The 27973-nt window shown below is 44.5% G+C and overlaps 1 protein-coding gene across 4 annotated transcripts; it reads left to right on the forward strand.

Moving 5' to 3' along the window:
• Nucleotides 1–10: 10 nt before the first annotated feature.
• Nucleotides 11–27811, forward strand: LOC120880959 (probable 2-ketogluconate reductase). 4 transcript variants are annotated; one of them, XM_040264397.1, is made up of 7 exons: nt 13929–14032; nt 14232–14278; nt 17843–18227; nt 19126–19297; nt 20733–20911; nt 22265–22361; nt 26805–27019. In XM_040264397.1, exons 3-7 carry the CDS (start codon nt 17846–17848, stop codon nt 26959–26961), a joined length of 987 nt encoding a protein of 328 aa, XP_040120331.1. In that variant the 5' UTR covers nt 13929–14032; nt 14232–14278; nt 17843–17845; the 3' UTR covers nt 26962–27019. The 4 variants fall into 4 exon arrangements, 3 of the variants coding, with proteins under 3 accessions (XP_040120330.1, XP_040120331.1, XP_040120332.1); XM_040264396.1 differs by lacking the exons at nt 13929–14032; nt 14232–14278 and adding an exon at nt 11–328 and having other exon boundaries at nt 26805–27811; XM_040264398.1 differs by lacking the exon at nt 14232–14278 and having other exon boundaries at nt 13935–14032; nt 26805–26961.
• The last annotated feature ends 162 nt before the right edge of the window (nt 27812–27973 follow it).

Here is a 27973-nt window from a genome sequence, read left to right on the forward strand (position 1 = left end):
GAGCGCCGGCGAGTGCGTGCGCGCGCCCGGGCCGGGCAGGGGCGTGGACTCCACTCAGGTACTGGGGGCTGAAGGTGGGGTTAGTGTCATGAGCGTCTTGGAGGCGGAGGCTACTTCAGACCTACTGTGTCTCAAGTGAGTCGGCGTCCGAGCTTCCTCGATGCGACCGGCACCCGGGAGTGAACGAAGAGGATAACCTTTCTGAAGAAGGGCTCGTCGCCGTTCACTCCCACACAGAGCCCCCCTAATTATTTTGGAGGCCCTGCTTTCCAGACGCAAGCACAGTTGCTTTACTTGTGAAAAGCGGTTCATTAACAGAAGAGAAATGGTAAGACGCAAACGCCCCCCAAATAACTTATTGAAATTAGTATTTCTAAACATTTTTTGTTGTTCAGTTGCTCAGTCGTGTCCGACTCTTTGCGACCCCATGAACCGCAGTATGCCAGGCCTCCCTGTCCATCGCCAACTCCCGGAGTCCACCGAAACCCATGACTGTTGTGTCGGTGATGCCATCCAACCATCTCATCCTCTGTCTTCCCCTTCTCCGGCCCTCAATCTTTCCCAGCATCAGGGTCTTTTCAAATGAGTCAGCTCTCCGCATCAGGTGGCCAAAGTATTGAAGTTTCAGCTTCAGCATCAGTCCTTCCAATGAACACCCAGGACTGATCGCCTTTAGGATGTACTCTTTGGAACTCCTTGCAGTCCAAGGGACTCTGAAGAGTCTTCTCCAATACCACAGTTCAAAAGCATCAATTCTTCTGCGCTCAGCTTTCTTTATAGCCCAACTCTCACATCCATACATGACTACTGGAAAAACCGTAGCCTTGACTAGACGGACCTTTGTTGGCAAAGTAAGGTCTCTGCTTTTTAATATGCTGTCTAGGTTGGTCATATTGTTATCGTAAAATTTAAATAATATCAGTTCAGTTCAGTCGCTCAGTCGTGTCCGACTCTTTGCGACCCCATGAATCACAGCACGCCAGGCCTCCCTGTCCCTCACGATCTCCCGGAGTTCACTCAGACTCACGTCCATCGAGTCCGTGATGCCATCCAGCCATCTCATCCTCTGTCGTCCCCTTTTCCTCCTGCCCCCAATGCCTCCCAGCATCAGAGTCTTTTCCAATGAGTCAACTCTTTGCATGAGGTGGCCAAAGTACTGGAGTTTCAGCTTTAGCATCAGTCCTTCCAAAGAACACCCAGGGCTGATCTCCTCCAGAATGGACTGGTTGGATCTCCTTGCAGTCCAAGGGACTCTCAAGAGTCTTCTCCAACACTGCAGTTCAAAAGCATCAATTCTTTGGCGCTCAGCTTTCTTCACAGTCCAACTCTCTCATCCATACATGACCACTGGAAAAACCATAGCCTTGACTAGATGGACCTTTGTTGGCAAAGTAATGTCTCTGCTTTTGAATATGCTATCTAGGTTGGTCATAACTTTTCTTCCAAGGAGTAGGCGTCTTTTAATTTCATGGCTGCAATCATAAAAGTTACCATTTTAGCTATATAGTTCAGCGGCATTTAGTATGTTCATATCATTGTGCAACATTACCACTTCAGATACTTATTTTGTTTAAAAGCTTGTTGAGATATTATTCACATACCATTTGTGGCTCAGCGGGTAAAGAATCTGCCTGCAGCGTGGGAGCCCTGGGTAGGGAAGATCCCCTGGAGAAGGGAAAGGCTACCCACTCCAGTATTATGGCCGAGAGGATTCCATGGCCTATACATGGGTCGCATAAGAGTCGGACGTGAATGAGCGACTTTCACTATGTTGTACTACTACCATCAAGTGATGCACCCGTTTAAAATAAGATGGTTTTTCACAGAGTTATGGAACTCTGCAATCCAATTATGGGTGGGCATGGCAGTCCACGCCAGTATTCTTGCCTGGAGGATCCCCATAGACAGAGGAGCCTGGTGGCCTGCGGTCTATGGGGCCTCAAAGAGTTAAACGCTAAGCAGAGCAGACACAGCAGTTAGTCCCACATCCTTCTCATCCCTTTGGCTTTTGGCAACTTCTAATCTATCCTAGGGCCTTCCCCGCTGGTGCTGCTGCTGCTGAGTCGCTTCAGTCGTGTCTGACTCTCTGCGACCCCATAGACAGCAGCCCACCAGACTCCCCGTTCTTGGGATTCTCCAGGCAAGAACACTGGAGTGGGTTGCCATTTCCTTCTCCAATGCATGAAGGTGAAAAGTGAAAGTGAAATCCCATGGACTGCAGCCTACCAGGCTCCTCCATCCATAGGATTTTCCAGGCAAGGGTACTGGAGTGGGGTGCCATTGCTTTCCCGGTGGTGCTAGTGGTAAAGAACCCACCTACCAATGCAGAAGACAAAAGACAGTTGTGTTCCATGCCTGGGTGGGGAAGATCCCCTGGAGGAGGGCATGGCAGCCCACTTCAGTATTCTTGCCTGGAGAATCCCATGGACAGAGGAGCCTGGCAGGCTGCAGTCCATAGGGTTGCACAGAGTCAGACATGACTGAAGCGACTTAGCATGCATGCAGGCAACCTATCCTAGATGTTTTGTGTAAATGGAAACATAAATATGTAGTCTTTGACTTCCTTCACGTAGCATAATGTTCTCAAGGTTTATACACCCACATTGTATAAACATAATAGCAGGCGTCAGCACAGTTGACCCTTGAACAACACGGATTTGAACTTACACATGTACTCTGTGTACTACATGGTCCGCAGTTGGGTAAATCTGGGGAACTAGGGACATAAGGGGCCAACTATATAGCTGTGCAAGGATTTTTGACTTCACACAGGGTCATCATTGAAGGATCAACTGTACTTAGTTCCTTTTTGTTGTTTGTTGTTTAGATATACTGCATTTTATCTGTCCTTCAATTAATTGACATTAGAGTTGTTTACACTTTTTGGCTGTTATGAGTAATGCTGCTGTGAACACTCGTGTACAAATTTTTGTATGGATTTAAGTCTTCATTTTTCTTGGTTATATACAGGTGGGGTAGCTGAATCATATTATAATTACATATGTTTTGAGAAATTGCCAACTGTTTTCAGACGCGGCTATACCATTGTACATTTCCAACAGCAACATGATGGTATTGGATTTCTCCATGTCTTTGTCTACTCTTGTTATTTGTGTGTTTTTGTTGCTGTTGTTTTGGAATGATATCCTGCTAGTTGTGATGTTTTATTACATCACAAGTTTCCCTAATGGTTAGTGATATAGAGCATCTTTTAATATACTTGTTGGCCATTTGGAGAAATGTCTGTTTATCTCCCTTGGTCACTAAAAATGGATTAGTTGTCTTTTTATTATTGAGTCACAGGAGTTCTTTATACATTTTGGATAGAAATCTCTCATCAGATATAGGATATGAAGATATTACCTCCCATTTTGTAGATTTAATTTTCACTTTTTATTGGTATTGTTTGCAGCATAAAACTTTAACATTTTGAAGAAGTCCAGTGTATCTTTTTTTCACTCTGTTGCTTGTGCTTTGAGTGTCATATCTAAGAAACCATTGCCTAACTCAAGACCAGGAACATTTACTCTTCCTTCTCCAAAAGTTTTACAGTTTTAACTCTTCCTTTTAGGTTTGTGGTCATTTGGAATAAGTTTTTGTGTATGGTGTTAGCTAGGTGTCCAAATCCACTCTTTTGATTTTTTGTTTTGTTTTTGCCATTCCATGTGGTTTGTGGGATCTTAGTTCACCAACCAGGGATTGACAACTCTGTTCTTCTGTATGTGGACATCCAGGTGTCACAGAACCATCTCTTGGAAAGATTTTTTTTTCACCATCAAGTTGCCTTGACACTCTTGTTGAAAATCAGTTGACTTTAAATATAAGGATTTATTTCTGTAGTCTCAAGTTTATTCCAGTGATGTGTATGTCTAGCCTTATGTCGTACCACACTGTCTTGATTAGCATAGCTTTGTAATAAGCTGTGAAGTCAGGAAGTGTTAGTCCTATTCTGTTCCTTGTTAAGATTGGCTTGGCCATTCTGGGTCCCTTGCATTTCCATATAATCTTTAGGATTAGTTTGTCAATTTCTGAAAAAAAAGAAAAAAAGAAACACACACACCCCTGGGATTTTGACAGGAATTTTGTTGAATGTGTACACCAATTTAGGGAATATTGCCATCTTAATAGTATTAAGTCTTCCAATCCATGAATATGGGATATCTTTCCATTTATTTAGGCCTTCTTTAATTTCTATGATTTTTATAGTTCAGTTCAATTCGGTCGCTCAGTCGTGTCCGACTCTTTGCGACCCCATGAATCGCAGCACGCCAGGCCTCCCTGTCCCTCACCATCTCCCGGAGTTCATTCAGACTCACGTCCATCGAGTCCATGATGCCATCCAGCCATCTCATCCTCTGTCGTCCCCTTCTCCTCCTGCCCCCAATGCCTCCCAGCATCAGAGTCTTTTCCAATGAGTCAACCCTTCGCATGAAGTGGCCAAAGTACTGGAGCTTCAGCTTTAGCATCATTCCTTCCAAAGAAATCCCAGGGTTGGTCTCCTTCAGAATGGACTGGTTGGATCTCCTTGCAGTCCAAGGGACTCTCAAGAGTCTTCTCCAACACCACAGTTCAAAAGCATCAGTTCTTTGGCGCTCAGCCTTCTTCACAGTCCAACTCTCACATCCATACATGACCACAGGAAAAACCATAGCCTTGACTAGACGGACCTTAGTCGGCAAAGTAATGTCTCTGCTTCTGAATATACTATCTAGGTTGGTCATAACTTTTCTTCCAAGGAGTAAGCGTCTTTTAATTTCATGGCTGCAGTCACCATCTGCAGTGATTTTGGAGCCCCAAAAAATAAAGTCTGACACTGTTTCCACTGTTTGCCCATCTATTTCCCATGAAGTGATGGGACCAGATGCCATGATCTTCGTTTTCTGAATGTTGAGCTTTAAGCCAACTTTTTCACTCTCCTCTTTCACTCTCATCAAGAGGCTTTTTAGTTCCTCTTCACTTTCTGCCATAAGGGTGGTGTCATCTGCATATCTGAGGTTATTGATATTTCTCCTGGCAATCTTGATTCCAGTTTGTGTTTCTTCCAGTCCAGCGTTTCTCATGATGTACTCTGCATAGAAGTTAAATAAGCAGGGTGACAATATACAGCCTTGACGTACTCCTTTTCCTATTTGGAACCAATCTTTTGTTCCATGTCCAGTTCTAACTGTTGCTTCCTGACCTGCATACAGATTTCTCAAGAGGCAGGTTAGGTGGTCTGGTATTCCCATCTCTTGAAGAATTTTCCACAGTTTATTGTGATCCACACAGTCAAAGGCTTTGGCATAGTCAATAAAGCAGAAATAGATGTTTTTCTGGAACTCTCTTGCTTTTTCCATGATCCAGTGGATGTTGGCAATTTAATCTCTGGTTCCTCTGCCTTTTCTAAAACCAGCTTGAACATCAGGGAGTTCACAGTTCATGTATTGCTGAAGCCTGGCTTGGAGAATTTTGAGCATTACTTTACTAGCATGTGAGATGAGTGCAATTGTGTGGTAGTTTGAGCATTCTTTGGCATTGCCTTTCTTTGGGATTGGAATGAGAACTGACCTTTTCCAGTCTGTGTCCACTGCCTGGTTTTCCAAATTTGCTGGCATATTGAGTGCAGCACTTTCACAGCATCATCTTTCAGGATTTGAAACAGCTCCACTGGAATTCCATCACCTCCACTAGCTTTGTTCATAGTGATGCTTTCTAAGGCCCACTTGACTTCACATTCCAGGATGTCTGGCTCTAGATGAGTGATCACATCATCATGATTATTATCTGGGTTGTGAAGATCTTTTTTGTACAGTTCTTCTGTGTATTCTTGCCACCTCTTCTTAATATCTTCTGCTTCTGTTAGGTCCATACCATTTCTGTCCTTTATTGAGCCCATCTTTGCATGAAATGTTCCCTTGGTATCTCTAATTTTCTTGAAGAGATCTCTAGTCTTTCCCATTCTGTTCTTTTCCTCTGTTTCTTTGCATTGATCGCTAAAGAAGGCTTTCTTATCTCCTCTTGCTATTCTCTGGAATTCTGCATTCAGACGCTTACATCTTTCCTTTTCTCCTTTGCTTTTCGCCTCTCTTCTTTTCACAGCTATTTGTAAGGCCTCCCCAGACAGCCATTTTGCTTTTTTGCATCTTTTTTTCCCATGGGGATGGTCTTGATCCCTCTCTCCTGTACAATGTCATGAACCTCATTCCGTAGTTCATCAGGCACTCTATCTATCAGATCTAGGCCCTTAAATCTATTTCTCACTTCCACTGTATAATCATAAGGGATTTGATTTAGGTCATACCTGAATGGTCTAGTGGTTTCCCCCACTTTCGTCAATTTAAGTCTGAATTTGGCAATAAGGAGTTCATGATCTCAGCCACAGTCAGCTCCTGGTCTTGTTTTTGCTGACTGTATAGAGCTTCTCCATCTTTGACTGCAAAGAATATAATCAATCTGATCTCGATGTTGACCATCTGGTGATGTCCATATGTAGAGTCTTCTCTTGTGTTGTTGGAAGAGGGTGTTTGCTATGACCAGTGCATTTTCTTGGCAAAACTCTATTAGTCTTTGTCCTGCTTCATTCCATATTCCAAGGCCAAATTTACCTGTTACTCCAGGTGTTTCTTGACTTCCTACTTTTGCATTCCAGTCGCCTATAATGACATCGTTTTTGGGTGTTAGTTCTAAAAGGTCTTGTAGGTCTTCATAAAACTGTTCAACTTCAGCTTCTTCAGCATTACTGGTTGGGGCATAGACTTGGATAACTGTGATATTGAATGGTTTGCCTTGGAGACGAACAGAGATCCTTCTGTCGTTTTTGAGATTGCATCCAAGTACTGCATTTCGGACTCTTTTGTTGACCATGATGGCTACTCCATTTCTTCTGAGGGATTCCTGCCTGCAGTAGTAGATATAATGGTCATCTTGCACTCTTTATTAATTTTGTTCCTAAATATTTTATTCCTTTTGATACTATTTAAATGGAATTGTTATTTTAAATTTTCAGATTATTCATAATCAATGTAGAGAAATAGATTTTCTCATTTGGTTTTATTTGTTATTCCAGTTTTATTGAGCTGTAACTGACATACAGCATTCTATGAGTTTAAAGTGTACAGCATAATGATTTGACTTGTGAACATCATGAAATGATATCACCGTAAGGTTAGTGAGCATCCATTATCTTATATAGATAAAAAAGAAAAGAAAGAAAAAATATTTTTCCCCTGATGAGGCCTCTTAGTATTTACACTGTTAACACCCTTCATATATAATTTATAGCTTTGTTTATTATATTAATCATGTTGTACATCTGTAGTACTTTTCCATCTTTTTTAATGTAACTTTATTTGTGTATTTGGCTGTGCTGGATCTTTGTTGCTGCATAGGCTTTTCTTTAGTCGTGGCAAGCAGGGGCCACTCTGGTTATGGTGTGTGGGCTTCGCATTGCAGCAGCTTCTCTTGTTCCAGAGCAAAGGCTCTAGAGTGTTTGGGCTTCAGTAGTCACAGCTCCAGGACTCCAGAACATAGGCTCAGTGGTTTGGGGTGCAGTGAGTGTGGCTCCACGACTCCAGAACACAAGCTCAGTAGTTGTGGCACATGGGCTTAGTTGTCCCAGGCATGACGGATCTTCCTGGACCAGGGAACGAACTTGTGTCTCCGGCATTGGCAGGTGGATTCTTTACCACTGAACCACCAGGGAAGCCTCACTTACTTCAGTTCAGTTCAGTTCAGTCATTCAGTTTTGTCCTACTCTTTGCAACCCCATGGACTGCAGCACACCAGGCCTCCCTGTCCATCACCAACTCCCGGAGTTCACTCAGACTCAGATCTGTTGAGTTGGTGATGCCATCCAATCTCATCCTCCGTCATCCCCTTCTCCAGCCTTCAATATTTCCCAAGATCAGGGTCTTTCCCAGTGAGTCAGTTATTTGCATCAGGTGGCCAAAGTATTGGAGCTTCAGCTTCAGCATCAGTCCTTCCAATGAATATTCAGGACTGATTTGATCTCCTTGCAGTCCAAGGAACTCTCAAGAGTCTCCTCCAACAGCACAGTTCAAAAGCATCAATTCTTCGGTGCTCAGCAAAGCTCAGCCCACTTACTTAAAACAGAAAATTTGTACCTTTAGACCACCTTCTTATAGTTCTCCTTTCCTCAACCCCCCACCTCTAGTAAGCACAAATCTTCTCTTTTTCTATAAATATTTTGTTTGTTTTTTGAAACATAATTGACCTACAACACTGTGTTGGTTCCTGGTGCACAACATAGTGATTTGATATTTCTATACATTACAAAATAGAATTGATTTTTGTATAGTGATCTTGTACTCTTTGGGCTTCCCAGGTGGTGCTTGTGGTAAAGTACCTGCCTACCAGTGCAGGAGACATAAGAGATGTGGATTTGATTCTGGGTCAGGAAGATCCCCTGGAGGAGGGCATGGCAACCCACTCCAGTATTCTTGTCTTGAGAATCCCATGGACAGAGAAGCTTGGTGGGCTACAGTCCATAGGGTTGCAAAGAGTCAGAGATGTCTGAAGTGACTTAACACTTACACTCTGCAACCTTGATAAATCATTTATTATTTTGAATGGTTTTTTTAGTGGATTCCTTGAGATATTCTGCATATAAGATCATGTCATCTGCAAATAGGGACAGTTTAGTTCTTCTCTTCCAATCTAGATGCTTTTTATTTCTTCCTTGTCTAACTGCCCTGGCTAAAACATCTAGTATAGTGTTAAATAGAAGTGGCAAGAGCAGACATTTTGTCTTTTCCTTATCCTAGGAGGTAAGCATTCAGACTTTCACTATTCAGTATCATGTTTGCTGTGGGTTTTTCACAGATGTCCTTTATGAGGTTAAGGAAATTCATTTCTATTCCTACTTTGTTGAGTGGTTGTTTATTTTTTAATGTTTAGTTATTTTGGCTGCATTGCATCATTGCCATGCCGTGCGCAGGCTTTCTGTAGTTGTGGTGCCTAGGCTGCTACTTGTTATGGCTTCTCTGGTTGTGGAGCATGGACCCTAGGGTTCGCAGGCTTCAGTAGTTATAGCGCATGGGCCCTGTTGCCCTGTGGCAGGTGGGATCTTCCCAGAGCAGGGCTCTAACTGGTGTCCCATGCATTGCAAGGCAAATTCTTAACCACGGGACCAGCAGGGAAGCCCTGTTTGTTTTAATCATGAAATACTGTTTGGTTTTGCCAAATGCTTTTTCTATTGAGATGATCATATGAGTTTTGTACTTTATTCTGTTAATATGGTGTACTACACTGATTTTTGTATGTTAAACCAATCTTACCTGCCTCCTGAGAAATCTGTATGCAGGTCAAGAAGCAACAGTTAGAACTGGACATGGAACAACAGACTGGTTCCAAATCAGGAAAGGAGTACGTCAAGGCTATATATTGTCACCGTGCTTATTTAACTTATATGCAGAGTACATCATGTGCTATGCTGGGCTAGATGAACCACAAGCTGGAATCAAGATTGCTGGGAAAAATATCAATAACCTCAGATATGCAGATGACACCACCCTTATGAGAACTAAAGAGCCTCTTGGTAAAAGTGAAAGAAGAGACTGAAAAAGTTGGCTAAAAACTCAACATTCAGAAAAGTAAGATCATGGCATCCAGTCCCATCACTTCATGGCAAATAGATGGGAAAACAATGGAAACAGTGACAGACTTTACTTTTTTCAGCTCCAGTATGGTCAGTATGGTCAGCTGCAGATGGTACTGCGGCCATGAAATTAAGAGATGCTTGCTCCTTGGAAGAAAATCTATGACAGACCTAGACAGCATATTAAAAAGCAGAGACATTACTTTGCTGACAAAGGTCCATCTAGTCAAAGCTATGGTTGGACTGTAAAGAAAGCTGAGTGCCAAAGAATTGATGCTTTTGACCTGTGGTGTTGGAGGAGACTCTTGAGATCCCTTGGACTGCAAGGAGATCCAACCAGTCCATCCTAAAGGAAATCAGTCCTGAGTATTCATTGGAAGGACTGATGCTGAAGCTGAAACTTCAATACTTTGGCCATCTGATGTGAAGAACTGACTCATTGAAAAAGACCCTAACGCTGGGAAAGATTGAAGGCTGGAGGAGAAGGGGACGATAGAGGATGAGGTTGGATGGCATCACTGACTCAATGGACATGAGTTTGAGCAAGCTCTGGGAGTTGGTGATGGACAGGGAGGCCTGGGAGGTGTGCTGCAGTCCTTGGGGTCGCAAAGAGTCAGACATGACTGAGCAACTGAACTGAAACCAATCTTGCATTCCTAGGATAAATCTTATTTAAGTACTAGTATTAGTCTCTCAGTCATGTCTGACTCTTTGCAACCCCATGTACTGTAGCCCCCCAGGCTCCTCTGTGTATAGGATTGTTTAACCTATATGCTGAGCGTCATGAGAAATGCCTGGGCTGGATGAGTTACAAGCTGGAATCAAGATAAGCAGGAGAAACATCAACAACCTCAGATATGCAGATGATGCCACTCTAATGGCAGAAAGCAAAGAGGAACTAAAGAGCTTCTTGATGAAGGTGAAGGAGGAGAGTGAAAGAGCCGACTTAACACTGAAAAAACTAAACTAAAAAAAGCTAAACTAAGCTAGACTAAAAAAGCTGGCTTAGTTAAAAAAAACTAAGATCATGGCATCTGGCCCCATTACTGCATGGCAAATAGAGGGGGGAAGGTGGAAGTAGTGACAGATTTCCTCTTCTTGGGCTCCAAAATCACTGTGGATGGTGACTGAAGCCATCAAATCAGAAGACAATTGCTTCTTGGCAGGAAAGCAATGACAAAGCTAGACAGTGTGTTGAAGAGCAGAGACACTACTCTGCTGGCAAAGGTCCATATAGTCAAGGCTACGGTCTTCCCATGGTCACATATGGTTGTGAGATCTGGACTGTAAAGAAAGCAGAAGACCAAAGAATTGATGCCTTTGAACTATGGTGCTTGAGAAGATTCCTGAAAGTCCCTTGGACAGCATGGAGATCAAACCAGGCAATCTTAAGAGAGACAAACCCTGAATATTCACTGGAAGGACTGATGCTGAAGCTGAAGCTCCAGTATTCTGGTCACCTGATATGAATAGAAAACTATTGGAAAAGTCCCTGATGCTGGGAAAGATTGAGGGCAGAAGAAGAGGTCATCAGAGAATGAGATTGCTAGATGGCATCACCAGTGCAGTGAACATCAACTTGGGCAAACTCTGGGAGACAGTGAGGGACAGGGAGGCCTGGCATCTGCAGTCCATGGGGTCATGAAGAGTCAGACATGACTGGGTGACTGAACAACAACTCAGTCGTGTCCAACTCTTTGCGACCCATGTACTGTAGCCCGCTAGGCTCCTCTGTCCATGGGATTTCCCAGGCAAGAATACTGGAATGGGTTGCCATTTCCTTCTCCAGGGAATCTTTCTAACCCAGGGATTGAACACAGGTCTCCTACATTGCAGGCAGATTCTTTACCTTCTGAGCCACCAGGGAAGCTAAGTCCTATTTGGTCTCAGTAGTTTTTCAAAGTATGTTGCTGAATTTGGTTTGCTGGTATTTTATTGAAGTTTTTGTTTCTATAACTCACAAAGGATATTGGTCTGTAGTTTTCTTGCAGTATCTTTGTCTGATTTTGGTATGGGGCCTCATGGAATGAGTTGATAAGTCACTAGTCCAGCCAAGAAAAATTGATTATTTGACCAAAGCTCTCCATTTCTCCTTTCATTTCCTCTAAAAGTATCTGATCATTAAGAAGATGGGAATAAATAGGCTAAATCATCTCTGAGTTAATCAGATGTCTTGAATTACATTTTATCTTTAGAAACTGAATTATTCATTTTAAAAATGACTAAACATAAGCATTAAAAAACGCAGTCTGGAATTCTCAAGTAAGGGCAAGACAGATGTTGAGTGGGAGAAGATGTTCCTATGTCTCCTAACTGGGAAAGGATACTCATGGCCAAACAGAGCCCTCATTCCTGTGGAGCAACTGTCTTGAGTTGAAACGAAGACAATTTGACAGAACTAATTGTTACTAATAAAAAATTATTGAAGAGCCTTATTACTCTTCTAGAAGGATTTGCATTTTTCAAAGAAGAAATGTTTTAAATCAAATGTAAGACTGTTAAAGTGAGACTTTCTCTCAAATTTCAGCAGAGGCCCCAAGTTGAAGATAAATGTACACTAGACTAATAACAAGAATAAATAACAGCTAAGGTAGGAAACTTCTTAGAACTGTCTGAAACTGAAAGAGGAGAGTAGAGTTTTAGTGGAGTAGAATAGAGTGGAGACTGAAAGAGGACGTTGTGTTTTACTATTCCATCTCAAGGTCATAAAAAGGCTCTTGAGAAAGCATTGCCTTGCAAAATGGGTTTATTCAGGAACAGCAAAAACTGCGATTTAAAACAGGCAATCAATGGCAAAAGAAAGACAAGTCCAGAGAACAAAGGAGAAGAATCCCTTTTATAGAGGAGAAGGGAGAGATGAAGGTGAAAGAAGAGAGTGAAGAAGCTGGCTTAATACTCAGAACATTCAAGAAACAGATCATGGCATTCAGTCCTGTCACTTCATGGCAAATAGATGGGGAAACAATGGAAACTATGACAGACTTTATTTCCTTGAGCTCCAAAATCACTGCGGACAGCGACTGCAGCCATGAAATTAAAAGACACTTGCTCCTTGGAAGAAAAGCTATGACAGACCTGCTGCTGCTGCTGCTAAGTCGCTTCAGTCGTGTCCAACTCTGTGTGACCCCATAGATGGCAGCCCACCAGGCTCCCCCGTCCCTGCAATTCTCCAGGCAAGAACACTGGAGTGGGTTGCCATTTCCTTCTCCAATGCGTGAAAGTGAAAAGTGAAAGTGAAGTCACTCAGTCGTGTCTGACCCTCAGCGACCCCATGGACTGCAGCCTTCCAGGCTCCTCCGTCCATGGGATGTTCCAGGCAAGAGTACTGGAGTGGGATGCCATTGCCTTCTCCGATGACAAACCTAGGCAGTGTTATTAAAAAGCAGAGATATTACTTTGCTGACAAAGGTCCCTATAGTCAAAGATATGGTTTTTCCAGTAGTCATGTACAATTGTGAAAGTTAAGACCATAAAGAAGGCTGAGCGCTGAAGAATTGATGCTTTTGAACTGTGGTGTTGGAGAAGACTCTTGAGAGTCCCTTTGACTGCAAGGAGATCAAATTCTAAAGGAAATCAACTCTGAATATTCATTGGAAGGACTGATGCTGAAGCTCCTATACTTTGACCACCTGATGAGAAGAGCAGACTTATTGGAAAAGACTCTTTTGCTGGGAAAGATTGAAGGCTGGAGGAGAAGGGGAGGACAGAGGTCAAGATGGTTGGACGGCATCACCGACTCAATGGACGTGAGTTTGAGCACACCCTGGGAGACGGTGTAGGACGGTGCAGCCTGACATGCTGCAGTCCATGGGGTCGCAGAGTCAAACACGACTGAGCGACTGAACAGCAAAGGGGGAACTGGGCATGGCTTCTTGTAATAAAGAGTCCATTGGAGGGAACCTGGAGTTGGAAGTGTAGCGGCTTCCCATTAGCTGGGTTGCTTCCAGACTGGGAGGACGGTTTCCTCTCTTGTAGGCAGTGAGGTTGTGCCCTTCTTCCTGCTGGGTCTCCAGTCAAGGGAGATTGGTGTCCAGAACTATCCCTTCTGGCCTCCCAACTCTAAAGTGAGGTTTCTGCCTGTTGATTTTCACGCTTCTCACGCAGAGACTGGCCTGCAACCTCCCGCACTGGACAGGCCCCACACTCTACCATCTAGACTCAGCTCCTGCAGGAGGCTCCACCAAAGCCGTCCATCTAGGCGCCATTTGCCCTTCAGGCGGCTTGGACCTAATGCTGGAAGTGCCGGCGCGGCCTAGTTGGATGGGGCGGGGCTCGCAGAGGAGGCCCAGCTGGTTGTGGGCTTTGGGGCGGAGCTGGGGTTGGCTCCAGAGGGGAGGGGTGGGGCTCCGCACTCTGACCTGAGTCTTCACTGTCCAGGTTTTGCCTGGGAGATTGGGTTGGCTGGAGCGTCCCTTAAATCTGGAGTCTTTTTAAAAGGTAAATGTACCCCTAGAATGTTGCAGTGTGGGGGGAGACGGAATCGAGCTCTGCTGCGTAGACATGACTGACCTTGGACTTCACATGGGGTAGGTGGGCAGCATTAGCCTCCTAAGACCCTTCTGGGCCCCCAGGGCACAATCCTGAAGAATTTAATAAGGAAACTCTCATGTTGTTATTTATACCTCCCTTGTTCCAGAGAAGACTTAAGGTGGCTTCAGAGATTCTCAAGGTCATTTTGAACAGGTATGTACTTTTTTTTCTAAACTCTAGGCAGTGGCAGATAAGCTTTAAATGAATAAGATTCAGGTACCCACATCAGATTTTACAGTTTGTTCCCTACATTAGTCAAATTGTAATTTTTTAATCTTGCCTTTCTTTTCTCTGATATTTAGCAAACCCTGACAAACCATTTCTTAGGAGGGAAGCAACTGTTTTTTGCTGAGACACATTGTGACAGTGTTGGTTTTAAGTTACATTCGATTTGTTGATAACCTGGTGATTGGAGAAACCTCACACCAAGGGTGTAAACAGTGCAGTTTTCATTAAGTCGGAAATGGCAAACACACCCTCAAGGATATGCCTTTTGGTATATCTTAATCTTCAGGTCCCTTTATCTAGTCATGCGTGAATAGATCATTTGCAGCAAATCCAGAATATCAGCATAAGGATGATTTAAAAAAGCAGAGGGGCTAAACATGGCATCTCCTACTCTTTGTTACACAGATCTTTTTTTTTTTTTTCCTAGTCTATTTTTCTGAGCCTCTTTGGAGCAGAATCAGGGATCTGTAGAGGACAGAGAACAAACAATTGTGCTTTTATCCCCATGGAGAGGGCAGAGAGCTGTTCCATAGGTGAGACTGTGGTAGCCACGCGTTCCGGTAAACAAACTAACTTAGGAGGACAATGCAGATAGTGGAGTGCAGTTTATTACACCGGCGGGCCCAAGGCAGAGTCTCCTCTTAACCAACGACCCTGACCAGTTTTTGTGAAAACCTTATATACCCTAAGTGTACTTGATCAAACCCACCTCCCCAAATTCCTTGAAACTAGTCTAGACAAGGTAAAAGAGAGATATGATCAAAGTTAACCCATGATTCATGTGTCATAAGCCTAGATAGTTAAACACTGGACATTTATCAATAGGCCTGTGGTCATATCCTGGTAAACATAATGGAATTTACGACTTTGTTCTGTTACAGAGATAATTAGCATATTCTTTTAGGCGAGGGAGAGTCAAGTCCTGAGGCTCTTTTATCTGAGGGGATCTGGTTTTCCATTGGTGTGCCATTTCTATAGACACCAGGCACAAAGTTCAGAGTCCACTGGGAGGGTGACCATGCCTGAAGCCTCATGTTCGCAGCCTGGCCTTAGATGGAGTCCAGCTCTGTCTGTTTCCTCCTTCAAGATGAGGATAGACTTTGAAAGGGACTAGAGAGAGGATCAGAGGACAGAGTGGCAGGGAGAGAAGATGCAAGTCAGTGGGCGCCAACTTGAAGCAAGTCTTGGCATGTTGGGGATGTGAGGATGGGAGGGTACTTGACTCGTCTCTCAAATACTGCGAGGAAGCTTCGTGAGGAAATAGTTTTAAGAAAATTTTAAAAAATTTTACTGTGCTATATTAATTCAGTCTCTCTCTTTGGGGTAAGTTTGTTTCTAGACACTTAGCTAGATGTCTACATTGTTCTTCAGATTTGAACATTAGCAACCCCCTTCACTGAAGGCTTGCCCTCAGTCCTGCAGGCTCTGAATGCTCTCTTTCATTCTCTGGGCCATGATGTAAGGCTGTGTGTTCCCCTCACTCTGCGTTGGAGGAGAGCAAGTTTCAGAGAGAATCACAGTCAGGCAGAGCGGCCTGAACCAGTGCCTGTGGTCCTGCTTTTTTGTCCTCCTTCCTGCCCTCACCCCATCTTTGTTTCTTTCTCTCTGTTCCCAAAACTAAAAATATTTCTTTGGTTGCAGTTGGTTTTTATTTTCATTTTTGCTTTTAAGTTAGAAAGATCTCTCTTACTCCCCTCCCCCTGACCTGGCCCCACCATTGCCCCTTCTGTGAACTGAAGTCGCTCTCACTTGGGTCACCTGGTGCTTGCTCCCTGCCCCGTCCTGCTCTGGGCCCAGAGTCCAGCTGGGCAGCCATGGTCACTGGTCAGGGATCTACAGGCCTTTCTCTGCACCTCCCTCACGCGTGCCATGCACATGTCCGTCTTACTTTTCCTTGAAAGAAGAGGTTGGAAGTTCATTCTACTTTATTTTTCTTTCTGGGTCACAATTTTAAAGAGGCTTTAAAAGAAGAAAATCCTGGGTTTAGAGCCTTGGGTCTGTGGAAGGCAATTTCAGCAAAGTTAATACAAAGTCTTTTATTTTTTAATTGAGCAATCATATTGCAAGGAGAAAATAACTAATTTTAAATCTGTGTTAGCAGTTCAAATTAAACAGTGCAAGGAGCATGCACATAGCAGTTAGAAAATATACATGTCTGAACTATCACTCGCTTAACTAAAAACAAAGCTGTAAAATTTTTTTTTTCCCAAATTTCACCGATGGGTTTATCTTTCGACTTGGACAAAATGTGGGTGCCTAACAATACACCTTCTTTGTGGTGCATTCCTTTGTTGTCAGAATGTCTTAACCAACATCCAAGGACGTCTGCTAGAGGCAAGTCCACTTACCTCTCTCTGTGCAGAAACTAGCGGGGGAGAATGAAATGTGATCTCAGGGCGCAGCTGTAAAACACACCTGTTGATATCATGTCAGTTTCACCAAGAACCCAGGAAGCCTGAGACCTTCGATCAGCTGCAGAGTGCTGCTGGAGCCAAAGTTCTCTCTTTGAACCCTGCCCTCTCCTCTGAGCACCAGGGTCAGCAGCAGGTGGGACCCGTGCTCCCTTCTAGGAAAGCAGTTAATGGGGATCCCACTTCCTGTCTCATGCTCCTTGGCTAGTTCCTGACTGTGAGTGGAGATGTTTAGAGGCTGGTGCTGGTGAAAGGAGTTATGGAGCAAGGGACAGAGCCCAGGGATGGGGTAAGCTCTTGAATCTGCCCAACGCTTCCACCCCCCACTACCGCCATCTCTCCCCACTTCGACTCTCATCTCCTCTTCACCTTTGGAGAGGGCACGAGTCACGTGTATGGTCTTGGATCTTCACTATGTACACTCACTGACAGTAATGACATGATGGATGTGTGTTATTGCTCCATAACCAACTTGAAGCAGGCAGAAATTGAACCTACTCTCTGTAAAACTAAAGTCTTATCCTGAATGAAACTCTTTTAATCTTTTACTCAAAGTCCAAGAACTAACACAAGTTTTTTTTTTAGCCAATTATGCTCTGAACTTTGAACACATATTAAATATTTTTAGCCAAGTTTGTGACCCAAAGATAAAATGCACTCATTAGCCTCAACTCTTGAAAGCAGCTGGTTTTCTTTTTGGAAGAAAGCTATAAAATGTTTAAAAAAAAAATCTTATTTTAAATTAGGAACAAGGAACATAAAACAATATTTAATTTGTTTGACAGACAATAAGAAATATCTTTTACTTTCACAGTAAAAAAATCAGTTAGTTACTGCAGCTGCTATGGCCAAAGGGCAGAAATAAAGAACCATGTCCAAAAAGAGGAACGTGGGCCTGATGGGGTGTTGGTACCTTCAGAGTCCTGGTCTGTTGTGGTTCAGACTTTACAGGAATTCATCCAGGAAATAATTCCAGTCTTATAGTTCAGAAAATCTAAAGAATAGTAGAAGAGCATACAGTTCGTTCTCTTAAAAAAAGTCTTCTCTGACAGTATAAATTGTATCTGTCTTTCTGCAGGCCATGGGTGATCAGGACCTCCCTGGAGTTCTGGTGTCTGATCTTGAAGGACCACATGGTATATGTGAAGATCATGCTGAAGACCTGAAGAGACACTTTAATCTCATTACCATGCAAGACTTTTTGGAAAATAAAGCACAGCTGGGTCCCAAGATCCAAGCTGTGTACATCTGGGGTGGAAGGCCGGCCGTCAGCCAGCAGCTCCTGCACAGCCTGCCCTCCTTGAAGATCGTGGCCAGCGCAGGGGCAGGGCTGGACCACCTGGACCTGGGGCTCGTGGCCAGCTTTGGTGTGAAGGTGGCCAACACACCACATGCTGTCTCTAGCCCCACGGCAGACCTGGGGATGGCCTTGCTGCTTGCCGCAGCTCGGAGAGTCGTGGAAGGTAAACAGCCGGGAAATGTTGGTTTTCCAGGTTAGATGATGGATGTTTAATATCACACCTGGTAAAGCCCTGGTCTCTTCACACTGCGTCCAGGACTTGTGGCCCTGGGGTGGGAGCCAGTCTTGGTTGCTACAGCCTAGTTAGGGCCGGGCTCAGCACCTGCACACATGCAGTCCGCATGGTCTGTCTGAACACTGTCTTTTCCTCCACCACATCCTACTCACTGTGCCATGGGGGTACCTGTACATGTGAGGTAATTTCAGCACTACTATGGAAACGTCCTGGGGTGGTCCATTGGCCAGTCAGCCTGCTACCCTGGGGTGAAGGCCCACACATGAGTAGGTGAGACCCCACCTCTTCACACACTGGACATCACTGGGAGTGTCTAGGAAGGACAGCTCAGCCATTCAGCACTTGGCCGTCATCTTGGTGGAGTTCTGGGGTGAAGGGGCTTGAGGAGAGGAGGCAAGAACCAGGCTGGCTCTCTTCCAATTGCTGATTCACATGTGCACACTCACATACATATACGCACTTGCATATGCACATAAGCCATATATAAACACACATGCAGTCACATACACATACGTGTAGTCACAAACGTACAGACACACACACCAGAACCAACAAATTTTAACCACAAATCCTCCCTTAATGTGAAAGAAGTTGCTTGTTTAAAGCATCATGCCAGGAGGCTTGGGTTTGTGATGTGGAAACTGCTGTCCGATCCATCCTTCTTCCTGCAGAAACATTTTGCTGTTGTATAGACGTGCCTGAGCACCCAGGGTCCACCTCAGGGTTCCTTCAACCTCATCTCTCAGTCAGGAGGTCCCATGAGGGTTGTGGGGATTCTGTGTGTGGGGCTGTCCACACTGCCCACTCTGCACCTTGTTTATTTTAGGTCATCAGTTGGCTGTTTCACCACATACAGAGAACTTTCCTACAGACTATATGGGTCAACAAGTGACAGGGGCCACTCTGGGAATTATCGGCATGGGCAGCATTGGCTATAAGATTGCTCAAAGGGCCAGAGCATTTGAAATGAAGATTGTCTATCACAATAGGAAACGCAGGTAAAATTCAGAAAATGGACTTGAAATTAACTGAGCAGAACTTAGATCATCACTGCCTTTAGTATGGCTTCGATATATTATTTCTCCACTTTTTATTCGATTCCCTTATTCTGTCTCCAGAAAGCAGGGTCGATGATCAAAGAATGGATTGTAGCATTTTTATGATTCCCTAAAAATGTGGCAGGTAAGCTTCTCTTCATGGAAGAGATTTCATCTGAGGAAAGAGATTTTGGTTCACCTACAGTTATGTGCTTTTTTAATTTGTAAACTGATTCTTTCTGACCATGAGAGATGCTGCCCACACTTTAATACACATAACACAAGGGCACAGGGCTTCCCCCAGCAGTGTTCGGTCTGAAACCGTCTTCCTCATACTCCATGAGCAGCATTTGGCCCAGCGCCCAGTCTTTTGATTCTGTCTGAGACCGGCCTGTTTGCTCTCACTTCGTTGATGCCTCCTGCCTACGCCCTGGCTTTTCTCACCTGCATTCCACTCCCCCAAGGGGCTGCGCTCTTTGTTCTTGAACGTCAGCCCATTTGCAGACCAGCCGGAGGAGGGCGCTGTTCAGAGCCTTTCAGTGGCTTCTGTTCCCTGGAAAAGCTTTCTACTCACAGAGGCAGGGTGAGCTGGGAGACCTTACATCAGAACCACCCTCTTCAGTCGATGTGGACACAGTGGACAGTGGTGAGGCTTCAGTAGCTGTCACAGCTCCCAGTGTGGTGAGGGCTGATGCAGAGGCCAGGGCTCTTCGGGGACAGGCATGTGATATGAGCAGGGCTTTCATCGTGGCTGCGCATGCTGGCCGTTCCTTTCCTCCAGGTGGTCCCCTGGCCAAGATGTGTAGAAAGAATCCATATAGTTTTGTATTGCATATTTGTAGGACAGGAGTGGCTACCAAGAACGCTGAGACCTCCTGGAGCTTGGTGTTTCTGTTGAGTAATCAGCTGCCTGGGGTGGGCAGAGCAGGAGCTAGGATTGAACCCCAAACAGCACAAAAGCTGCCTGCACCAGAACCTTGGGTCCTTGCTCTCTGTTGAACACACGGCACTCCTGAGCCTCTCCCATTTTGTTGTTTTTTTCTGGAGTTTCTGACATGTTTGCCCATATCCAGCAGTGTCTCATGGCACTGAAAGCACATCTGACCCCATTGGCTGTACCAGCCTCTGGGGGCTCAGAGCTGAGTGAGAGGAAGTTCCTGTCCACAAGAGGCTTGCAGTCTGGTGTGAAATGCCATAGACACAGGGCTCAGAGCACCCAGAGGCACAGGTTTCCATGGGTAAGCCCTGAGCTCAGGGTCCAGCCACCTCTGAACCTACGTGGGGTCTGGCCCCATGGGGGACATTGAATCTGCAGCCCTCTCAGAAACTCCTTCCTGGGGCAAACAGATGAATTTCTAAGCAGAGAACATGGTCTTCTCCCTTGTTCCCTTCATAGGAAATTGGAGGAGGAAGAAGCTGTTGGGGCCACTTATTGTGAGAGGCTGGATGACCTCCTTCAGTGGTCGGACTTTGTGATGTTGGCTGTGAGCCTGACACCACAGACCCAGGGCCTGATCGGGAAGCGGGAGCTGAGGTTAATGAAGCCCACCGCCATCCTCGTCAACATCGGCAGAGGTACCCGCTCCAGCTGTATGTGGGCTGGAGGGCTGTGCAGGAGGACCCCCAGCCCTGGCCACTCTCTCAGCATTTCCAGTCAACCTTTTCCCTGCATGGTCTGAAAAATCCACTAGACTTGTGGGTGGTGCGTTAAAGGGATTATACTTGAGAGATATTTCTGATTTTTATCTTCACATCATTTTGAGCCTCAAATTAGTAACATAAAGAATGAGAACGCTGAACCTCTGTGGGAGTTTCATATCCCAGTGTGGGCATCTCCTTGGGAGGGCCATCACAATTTGACTTTCCACATGTTATCAAGCAAAAGTTATGGGGATAAATTTTCTGAGCCTCAGTTTGGTTATTTGACATTGGCGTAGAGCTTTGTGTGTCTGTGTACAGGAAGCCATAGGTCCTGTGTTGTAACTAAGTTCTCTGGAGCATTTATAAAGGAGAAAACTGGGTCCTCAATGCTGGGGACATGAGCACACGTGAGGATTGGTGCTGGCACCACACTTGCCGGCGACTTGCCTTTGGGGTTGGGGGCCAGAGGACATGTGAGACCTGGCACTACCAGAAGCTACCTGGATCTCTCACCCGTAAAACCCAGATGATGGTGCTTGCCGTGAAATCCCACAGGGCCAAGCTAGTGCACTTGAAGGTCTTGAAAATTCATACCCTGTCGACAAGCAGGAAGGACCAGTGCATTATGTTCTTTTGGTGATGTCAGAGGTTGGAGACAAAGATTCTAGAAAAGCAAACACCCCAGGCAGGGCTTGGAGCTAGGTGTCTCCACCAGCAGCATGCGCAGGCTGGGTGCTGTGTCCTGACCAGTGGGGCAGCCCAGCCCACCAGTGGGAAGGGGACTTCTCTGCTTGAGGGAAAGGGCCTCCTTCTCAGCTGCTGTTCAAGCAGACCCTGCTATTTCACGTTCGAAATGCAGTTATGGTTCATGTTTGTGCCTGCTTGGTTTTTTAGCATGTATATAAAACTATTATCTGGGGGCTGTTTCCTGGAATCCTCTGGTGGTTGGGAGGTGGTGTGGTGCAGCGGCAGGGCCCAGGCTCAGGGCCAGACAGACCTGGGCTCAGACCTGGGTGGGCATGTTAGAAGCATATGACTTCGGCTGAGTATGTCACCTGTGAAATGAGTATTGTCTTCTGCTGGGTAGGCAGAGTCAGTGAGACAGCGTCTGTGAAGGGCTTAGTACACTGCCTGGCACATGGCAGGCTCTCAGTGTCTGAGAACAGACTGGCAGCATGAAGTTCACGTGCTTTTTGTCAAACTTCCTACAAGATCAAGGTGTGTTTCAGGGTAACTAGAGAGCACTGCCTAACTTGGGCCTACAGAGGAGGGGTCTCATCCACCCAGGTCTGCTAGTTGATCAAGACGCCCTGGTGGAAGCCCTTCAGACCGGGCTCATTAAGGCGGCAGCGCTGGATGTGACATACCCAGAGCCCCTGCCCAGGTAAGGAAGCCAGACTGGATCTACAGTTCTCTCCCTCTGGGTGGGAGGTGCCTTAGACAGCTGCTGCTTTTGGCTTCTGCAGCCACGTTGAGCTGCCTGTTGCAATCACGTAGGTTCTTGGCCTTGGAACATGCCCCTGGTGACCTGTCCATTTCTGCAGTGGGTCAGGCCTCTGCTTCAGCACCTCCACAGACAGGGCACTTAGGGCACTGGGGCCCCAGACCTCATGGATGGAGAACGCACTGAATAGTCTTTCTCAGGTTGAGCCAAATAGTCCTTCCTTTACCCATTGATCCTGGTTTGCCCTCTGGAGCATCAGAGGCTAACTTTGATTATTCTTCTCTTTACAAACCTTCCGATAACCACCACATTTCACCATAGTCTTTTTTTTTTTGAGGCTAAATATCTTCATATCCTTTACTTGTAGCCTAAGTGATATCCTTTTCAGACACGTTGTCCTTATTATTGCCTCCCAGTCCTTTGAAAATACACTACTGAAGACTGCACACAGTATTCATGTTGTGGTCTGACCACTGCAGAGAAGTTACACAGAGGCTGTGTTAGCAGCATGTTTCCTTGCAGCCTCACTACACCTTAACTCATTAAGTTTTTTAGTTAGTTAAAGTTGAAATTGTTATTCTCTCAAGTTTTTCTTTAAGTTTGTGTGTGGAATTTTACATTTATTTGCATTGAATTTCATTTGCTTATATGTTTTGACCATGTGATCCAGCCTAGTGGGACTGGCGTCTTGATTATCTTATTTTGAATCTTGATGCTGTCATTTGTTAAACCAGCTATTCCTAACTTTGATTTCCATCCAGTAAGCAAATTGCTGTCAGATGAATGTTTTGATCAAATTTGATATCTAAGTTTATCAAGATTGGCCTTAGAAATTAGACATTTCTGAGAAAAACAATAATTTATTGAGAATAGTTTCTCAAAATGTGGTTTGGAGACCATTCTAAGGGGTCTATGAAGTCAAAACTATTTTTCTTTTTAAAGGTCTAATTGGCTTTATTAATAATTCATAATCAGCATCCTGTCTAGAAAGAGACAGAAGTTTCCACATCAGAACTGTTTTCCTGATGCATAAGCAGTTGTTCATTTTCACTCATGTTTTCTCACAAGAGCACAGCAGGGTTTCCTCAGAATGTGTGATAACATCATCACTCAGACAGTTAATGACGTGTATTACATTGTTTTCAGTTTTAATTTCTAATAAAATAAATGTTGATAGACATAATCCTCATAAACACATGTTCTTTGGGGTTCTCAATTTTTAAGAGTATAAAGGCCAAGTAAGCAAGCCACTCAGTTCAGTCACTCAGTCATGTCTGACTCTTTGCAACCCCCATTGACTGCAGCACCCCAAGCTTCCCTGTCTACCACCAGCTACTCGAGCTTACTGAAACATCAAGTTGGTGATGCCATCCAACCATCTCATCCTCTCTTGTCTCCTTCTCCTCCCACCTTCAGTCTTTCCCAGCATCAGGGTCTTTTCCAGTGAGTCAGTTCTTCACATCAGGTGGCCAAAGTATTGGAGTTTCAGCTTCATCATCAGTCCTTCCAGTGAATATTCAGGACTGTTTTCCTTTAGGATTGACTGGTTTAATCTCCTTGCAGTCCAAAGGACTCTCAAGTCTTCCCCAACACCATAGTTCAAAAGCATCAATTCTTTGGCACTTAGCTTTCTTTATGGTCCAGCTCTCACATCCATACATGACCACTGGAAAAATAATAGCTTTGACTAGACGGACCTTTGTCGGCAAAGTAATGTCTCTGCTTTTTAATATGCTGTCTAGGTTAGTCATAGCTTTTCTTCCAAGGAGCAAGCGTCTTTTAATTTCATGGCTGTGGTCACCATCTGCAGTGATTTTGGAGCCCAAGAAAATAAAGTCTGCCACTGTTTCCCCACCTGTTTTCCATGAAGTGATAGGACTGGATGTCATGAGCTTAGTTTTTTGAATGTTGAGCTTTAAGCCAACTTTTTCACTCTTCTCTTTCACTTTCATCAAGAGGCTCTTTAGAAGAGAGCCACTAATCTAGAACAAAATATAATTTCAATATAAATAAAGAAGCATGAATATTTTAGACAGTGGCCAACTTACTCAAAACTGAGACATCATGCAATCACCCCTGTTGACTAATCTGCTAAAAAGAGCTTTTTCTCACAAGTCACAGGGCAAATATCAGTGTTATATCCCAAAGCTTAGTTTATCCTAATATGTGATGTACTCCCAGTGTCCCATGTGAAATCATTTTTGTTAAAGCTCTTTTGCCAAGATATTTATCGGATATGTTTGAGTTTTCATCTTTGTTTTTCAGGGAGACATTTTGATGCTGCTCACTGTGAAAAAAGTAGGAAATCTGGGGTTATTTAGTCATACTTATGTATAAGTATTCTTTATTTTACAAAAGGATTTACTACAAATTATTTTCAGAAGTTTCATTTGCCAGTAGGGCTGGGGTCCCCAAGACTACCTTCAGTTTTAGTGATTGGCTGGAAAGACCTACAGAACGCAGAAAAGCTTTTATACTCATAGTTAACAGTTTATTACAGTGAAAAGACATAAGTTTAAAATCAGCAAAGGCAGAAAACTTCTAGAGTGGAGTCCAGGAGACCCAGGCTTATCTTCCCAGCAGGGTTGTGTGGACAGTGCTTATACCTCCAGCAGTGATGCAGATAACACACATTAAGTATTTCCATCCAGGGAAGCTCACTGAGCCTTGTATCTGGGCTCAGTCATGTAGGCATGGAGTACCCACTTGTCTGCAACAACTCTCTGACTTTGTCCAAGACCTATCAGATACTCTTACCAGGCAGTAGGCTGAAGGGCTCTTAGGTTATCTCCCAGAGGCCAGTCAAAGGCCAGCCTTGTCTTTGGAATGTGCAGGATTCAAGAACTCCAAACCTGCCTACTGAATTAATTCTTTATCACACAGGCCACCCCTGTGGCCCTTCAGTTCAGTTCAGTCACTCAGTTGTGTCTGACTCTTTGAGACCCCATGGACTGCAAGGCCATTGGCCTAGGCTGTCTCACACCAAAATGATATTTATTGGAGTATCTACATTTATTTACAGTATTTATATGACAGGTTCAGCAATAGTATTGATATGACTATGCCTAACATTTGAAGGAGTCACTGTGGGGTAGGGATAAGATTTAAAGAAACAACTAATCCATTGTATTTTTGTAATTTTTGATTACTTGTTGCCCTGAACCTCTTCATCTACCACTATTTGTATGTTATGATGAACTCATATAAAGTTAGGTGATATTTAATGAAATCCAGTAATTCCTCAGGCCAGTCATTTCCCATTGATCATCAATGTCAGTATTATCTGACTTACTTTCATGAGGTAGTTAAATCTTGCCAACAGTGCCAGTGTTACAGCATATAGCTATACATTCATGGTACAATGCAGTTTAATTACATAAGTCAATAACAATTGCAGAGGTATTTGCTGTGCCTTCTCAACACAAATGTCTCTTGCCTATACATTCAGATATTCTTATGGGCAGGTGTTGGGTTCCAAGTCAGTTGGGACAGAGCATCACCCTGTCTCACACCCTTGTACCTAGACTGTTTTCCATTGTGTACTGTTATACAGTAGGGCCCACCTGCTTCATAGGGGTTAGACAAGTGTTTTTCAGAATAGTCCTATCCCTGCTAACTGTACCACAATGACTTACTTCAGTCAGTCCTGGAGGTGAGGGTGGTTGGACTGCATTGGCATAAATTACAGGTGCCCGTAGAGAACTTCCATAGGTTTGGGGGTCCTTAAGTTCCCAAGGGCGTGCCCCTTGAGCCTCAGTAGCTATTGGGCCAGGGGTTGGGGGCGTGGGGGGGTGGAATCACTGCTGCGTGGCTACTTTGGCCTCTGTCTATGTTAAAATAAAGAGGTTCTGTTGGTGACAGCACTTTTCCAATCCTGAGTTCTAATATTATCCATCATTATGCTTGAGTCTGCCTGACCCACTTCACTAAAACCTTATCTTTCCAGGCTGTCTCCCATTCTTTGCCTTCTTCTTGGAAGAGAGCTCCTTCTAACCTGCTAATCCTAGTTAAGAAATCTTTTCCCTCTGAATGCCATTCTCATTAAAGGTGCACTCTTGTCCCATCATGCCTGAATCAGCATCTGTCTCCCCAAGGCCCTTTCTTACCTTGCGGGTCACTATCATTTAATCCATCACGCATGTTCTGCAATTGTGAACTAATGGTGTGGGTGCAGTTAGGATATGTTATTTTACATCCAGAAACGTTGGGTCACCCAAACCAGGAACAAATGAGGAGTGATCATCTAGAGTACATCTAGGTATCATCTCAGTACACCATGAGGCCTCCCAAAGCCTTCTTCATCTCAGAGTGGGGATGTGAAGCCAGAATATGAAGTTAAAGAAACCAAATGACTCTGTTTTCCTCCATTAATCTGTATTTCAGAGATCATCCTTTATTGAAGTTGAAGAACGTTACTCTGACACCTCACATTGGAAGTGCAACTCATCAAGCAAGACGACAGATAATGGAAAATTTGGTTGAAAGCATCCTGGCTTCTCTCAGTGGCCTTCCTATTCCTAACGAAGTGCTGCTTAAATGATTTATGTGAGTTAAGAGTTCAGTGGGATGGAAACAGCAGATTAAATGGGAAAGAAACACTTTTGTATACTTTGAGTCCATTATATAGATTGCATTAATACTTAGATGAAACACTTAAGACTAGTCATAGTACTTATCACCTGTTGAAAGTTTGCTAAATGCCTTCCTCACGTGCCCACCTCATCCTCAAGGCAGCTGTAAGAGGGAAGTTCTGTTACCATTCGTGATGAAACTGAGCGCAGGGAATTACTTGTCCACAGTCCGAAAGCCTGCACTCAGTCTATGGGTTTCCCAGTGAGCTGTGCTGCTTTCAATCTTGATAAATTCTGGTAAATTGATTGGATTACATAGTCTTCCCTGACAGTCTAATCACTATTGTTTTAATCATTCAAAAAAAAAAAAAAGATAATTGGACACCGTCTATGTGCCAAGTTCCCACTCAAGGGTTTACTTACTAGTGGGGGAGAAAACCAAGCAGTGCCTGGAGGTCTGTGCTGAGCGGGAGCAAAGGAGCAGGGAAAGAGTGCCTAGAGCGGAATTAGCAGGGGTGACCTCGAAGAGGGGTCTGGGGTGAGGATGCCTCCTTTCTGCAGCAGTGTGGAAGCTGTTTTTCTCCTCCACATAGACTGACGAGCAGGTGTCACAGGAAGTGACCAAACGAATTAGTAGAATAGAGGAAGGAACTTGATCCTTCCTAGTTGTGCCAGCAGCAGGCGCTCTGCTTCAGGACGCCGGGTTTTCATTTAAATCACCGAGTGAGGACGGACCTTACTTCCCTGCTCCTCATTTGATGTTCTGTACCCCGTCTCTGTTAGCTCCGTGCGTGTGTATAAAGTATTCCTCACTCTGCAGTCTCCGCCTCCGGGTGTTTTGCGCGCTTCCCCAGCAGCAAAGCCCAGCTAACGCGGCACTCGTTGGAAGAGCGGCGGCTTCGTGGCTCGCTGGCACCCAGCACCTCCTGAAGTCCCGCCCCCGCTCCTCGGGTTACCTCGTGGCGCTCCGCTCCGCACCTT

This window comes from Oryx dammah, unplaced genomic scaffold, assembly GCF_014754425.2.
Source record: "Oryx dammah isolate SB20612 unplaced genomic scaffold, SCBI_Odam_1.1 HiC_scaffold_22, whole genome shotgun sequence".
NCBI classification, from domain to species: Eukaryota; Metazoa; Chordata; class Mammalia; order Artiodactyla; family Bovidae; genus Oryx; species Oryx dammah.

What these genes read in the sequence shown, in the direction of transcription:
- LOC120880959 (XM_040264396.1), top strand. An exon ending in TATCACAATAGGAAACGCAG is followed by an intron (nt 19,298 to 20,732) that starts GTAAAATTCAGA and finishes TTCCCTTCATAG; the next exon opens with GAAATTGGAGGAGGAAGAAG. An exon ending in CCTCGTCAACATCGGCAGAG is followed by an intron (nt 20,912 to 22,264) that starts GTACCCGCTCCA and finishes TCATCCACCCAG; the next exon opens with GTCTGCTAGTTGATCAAGAC.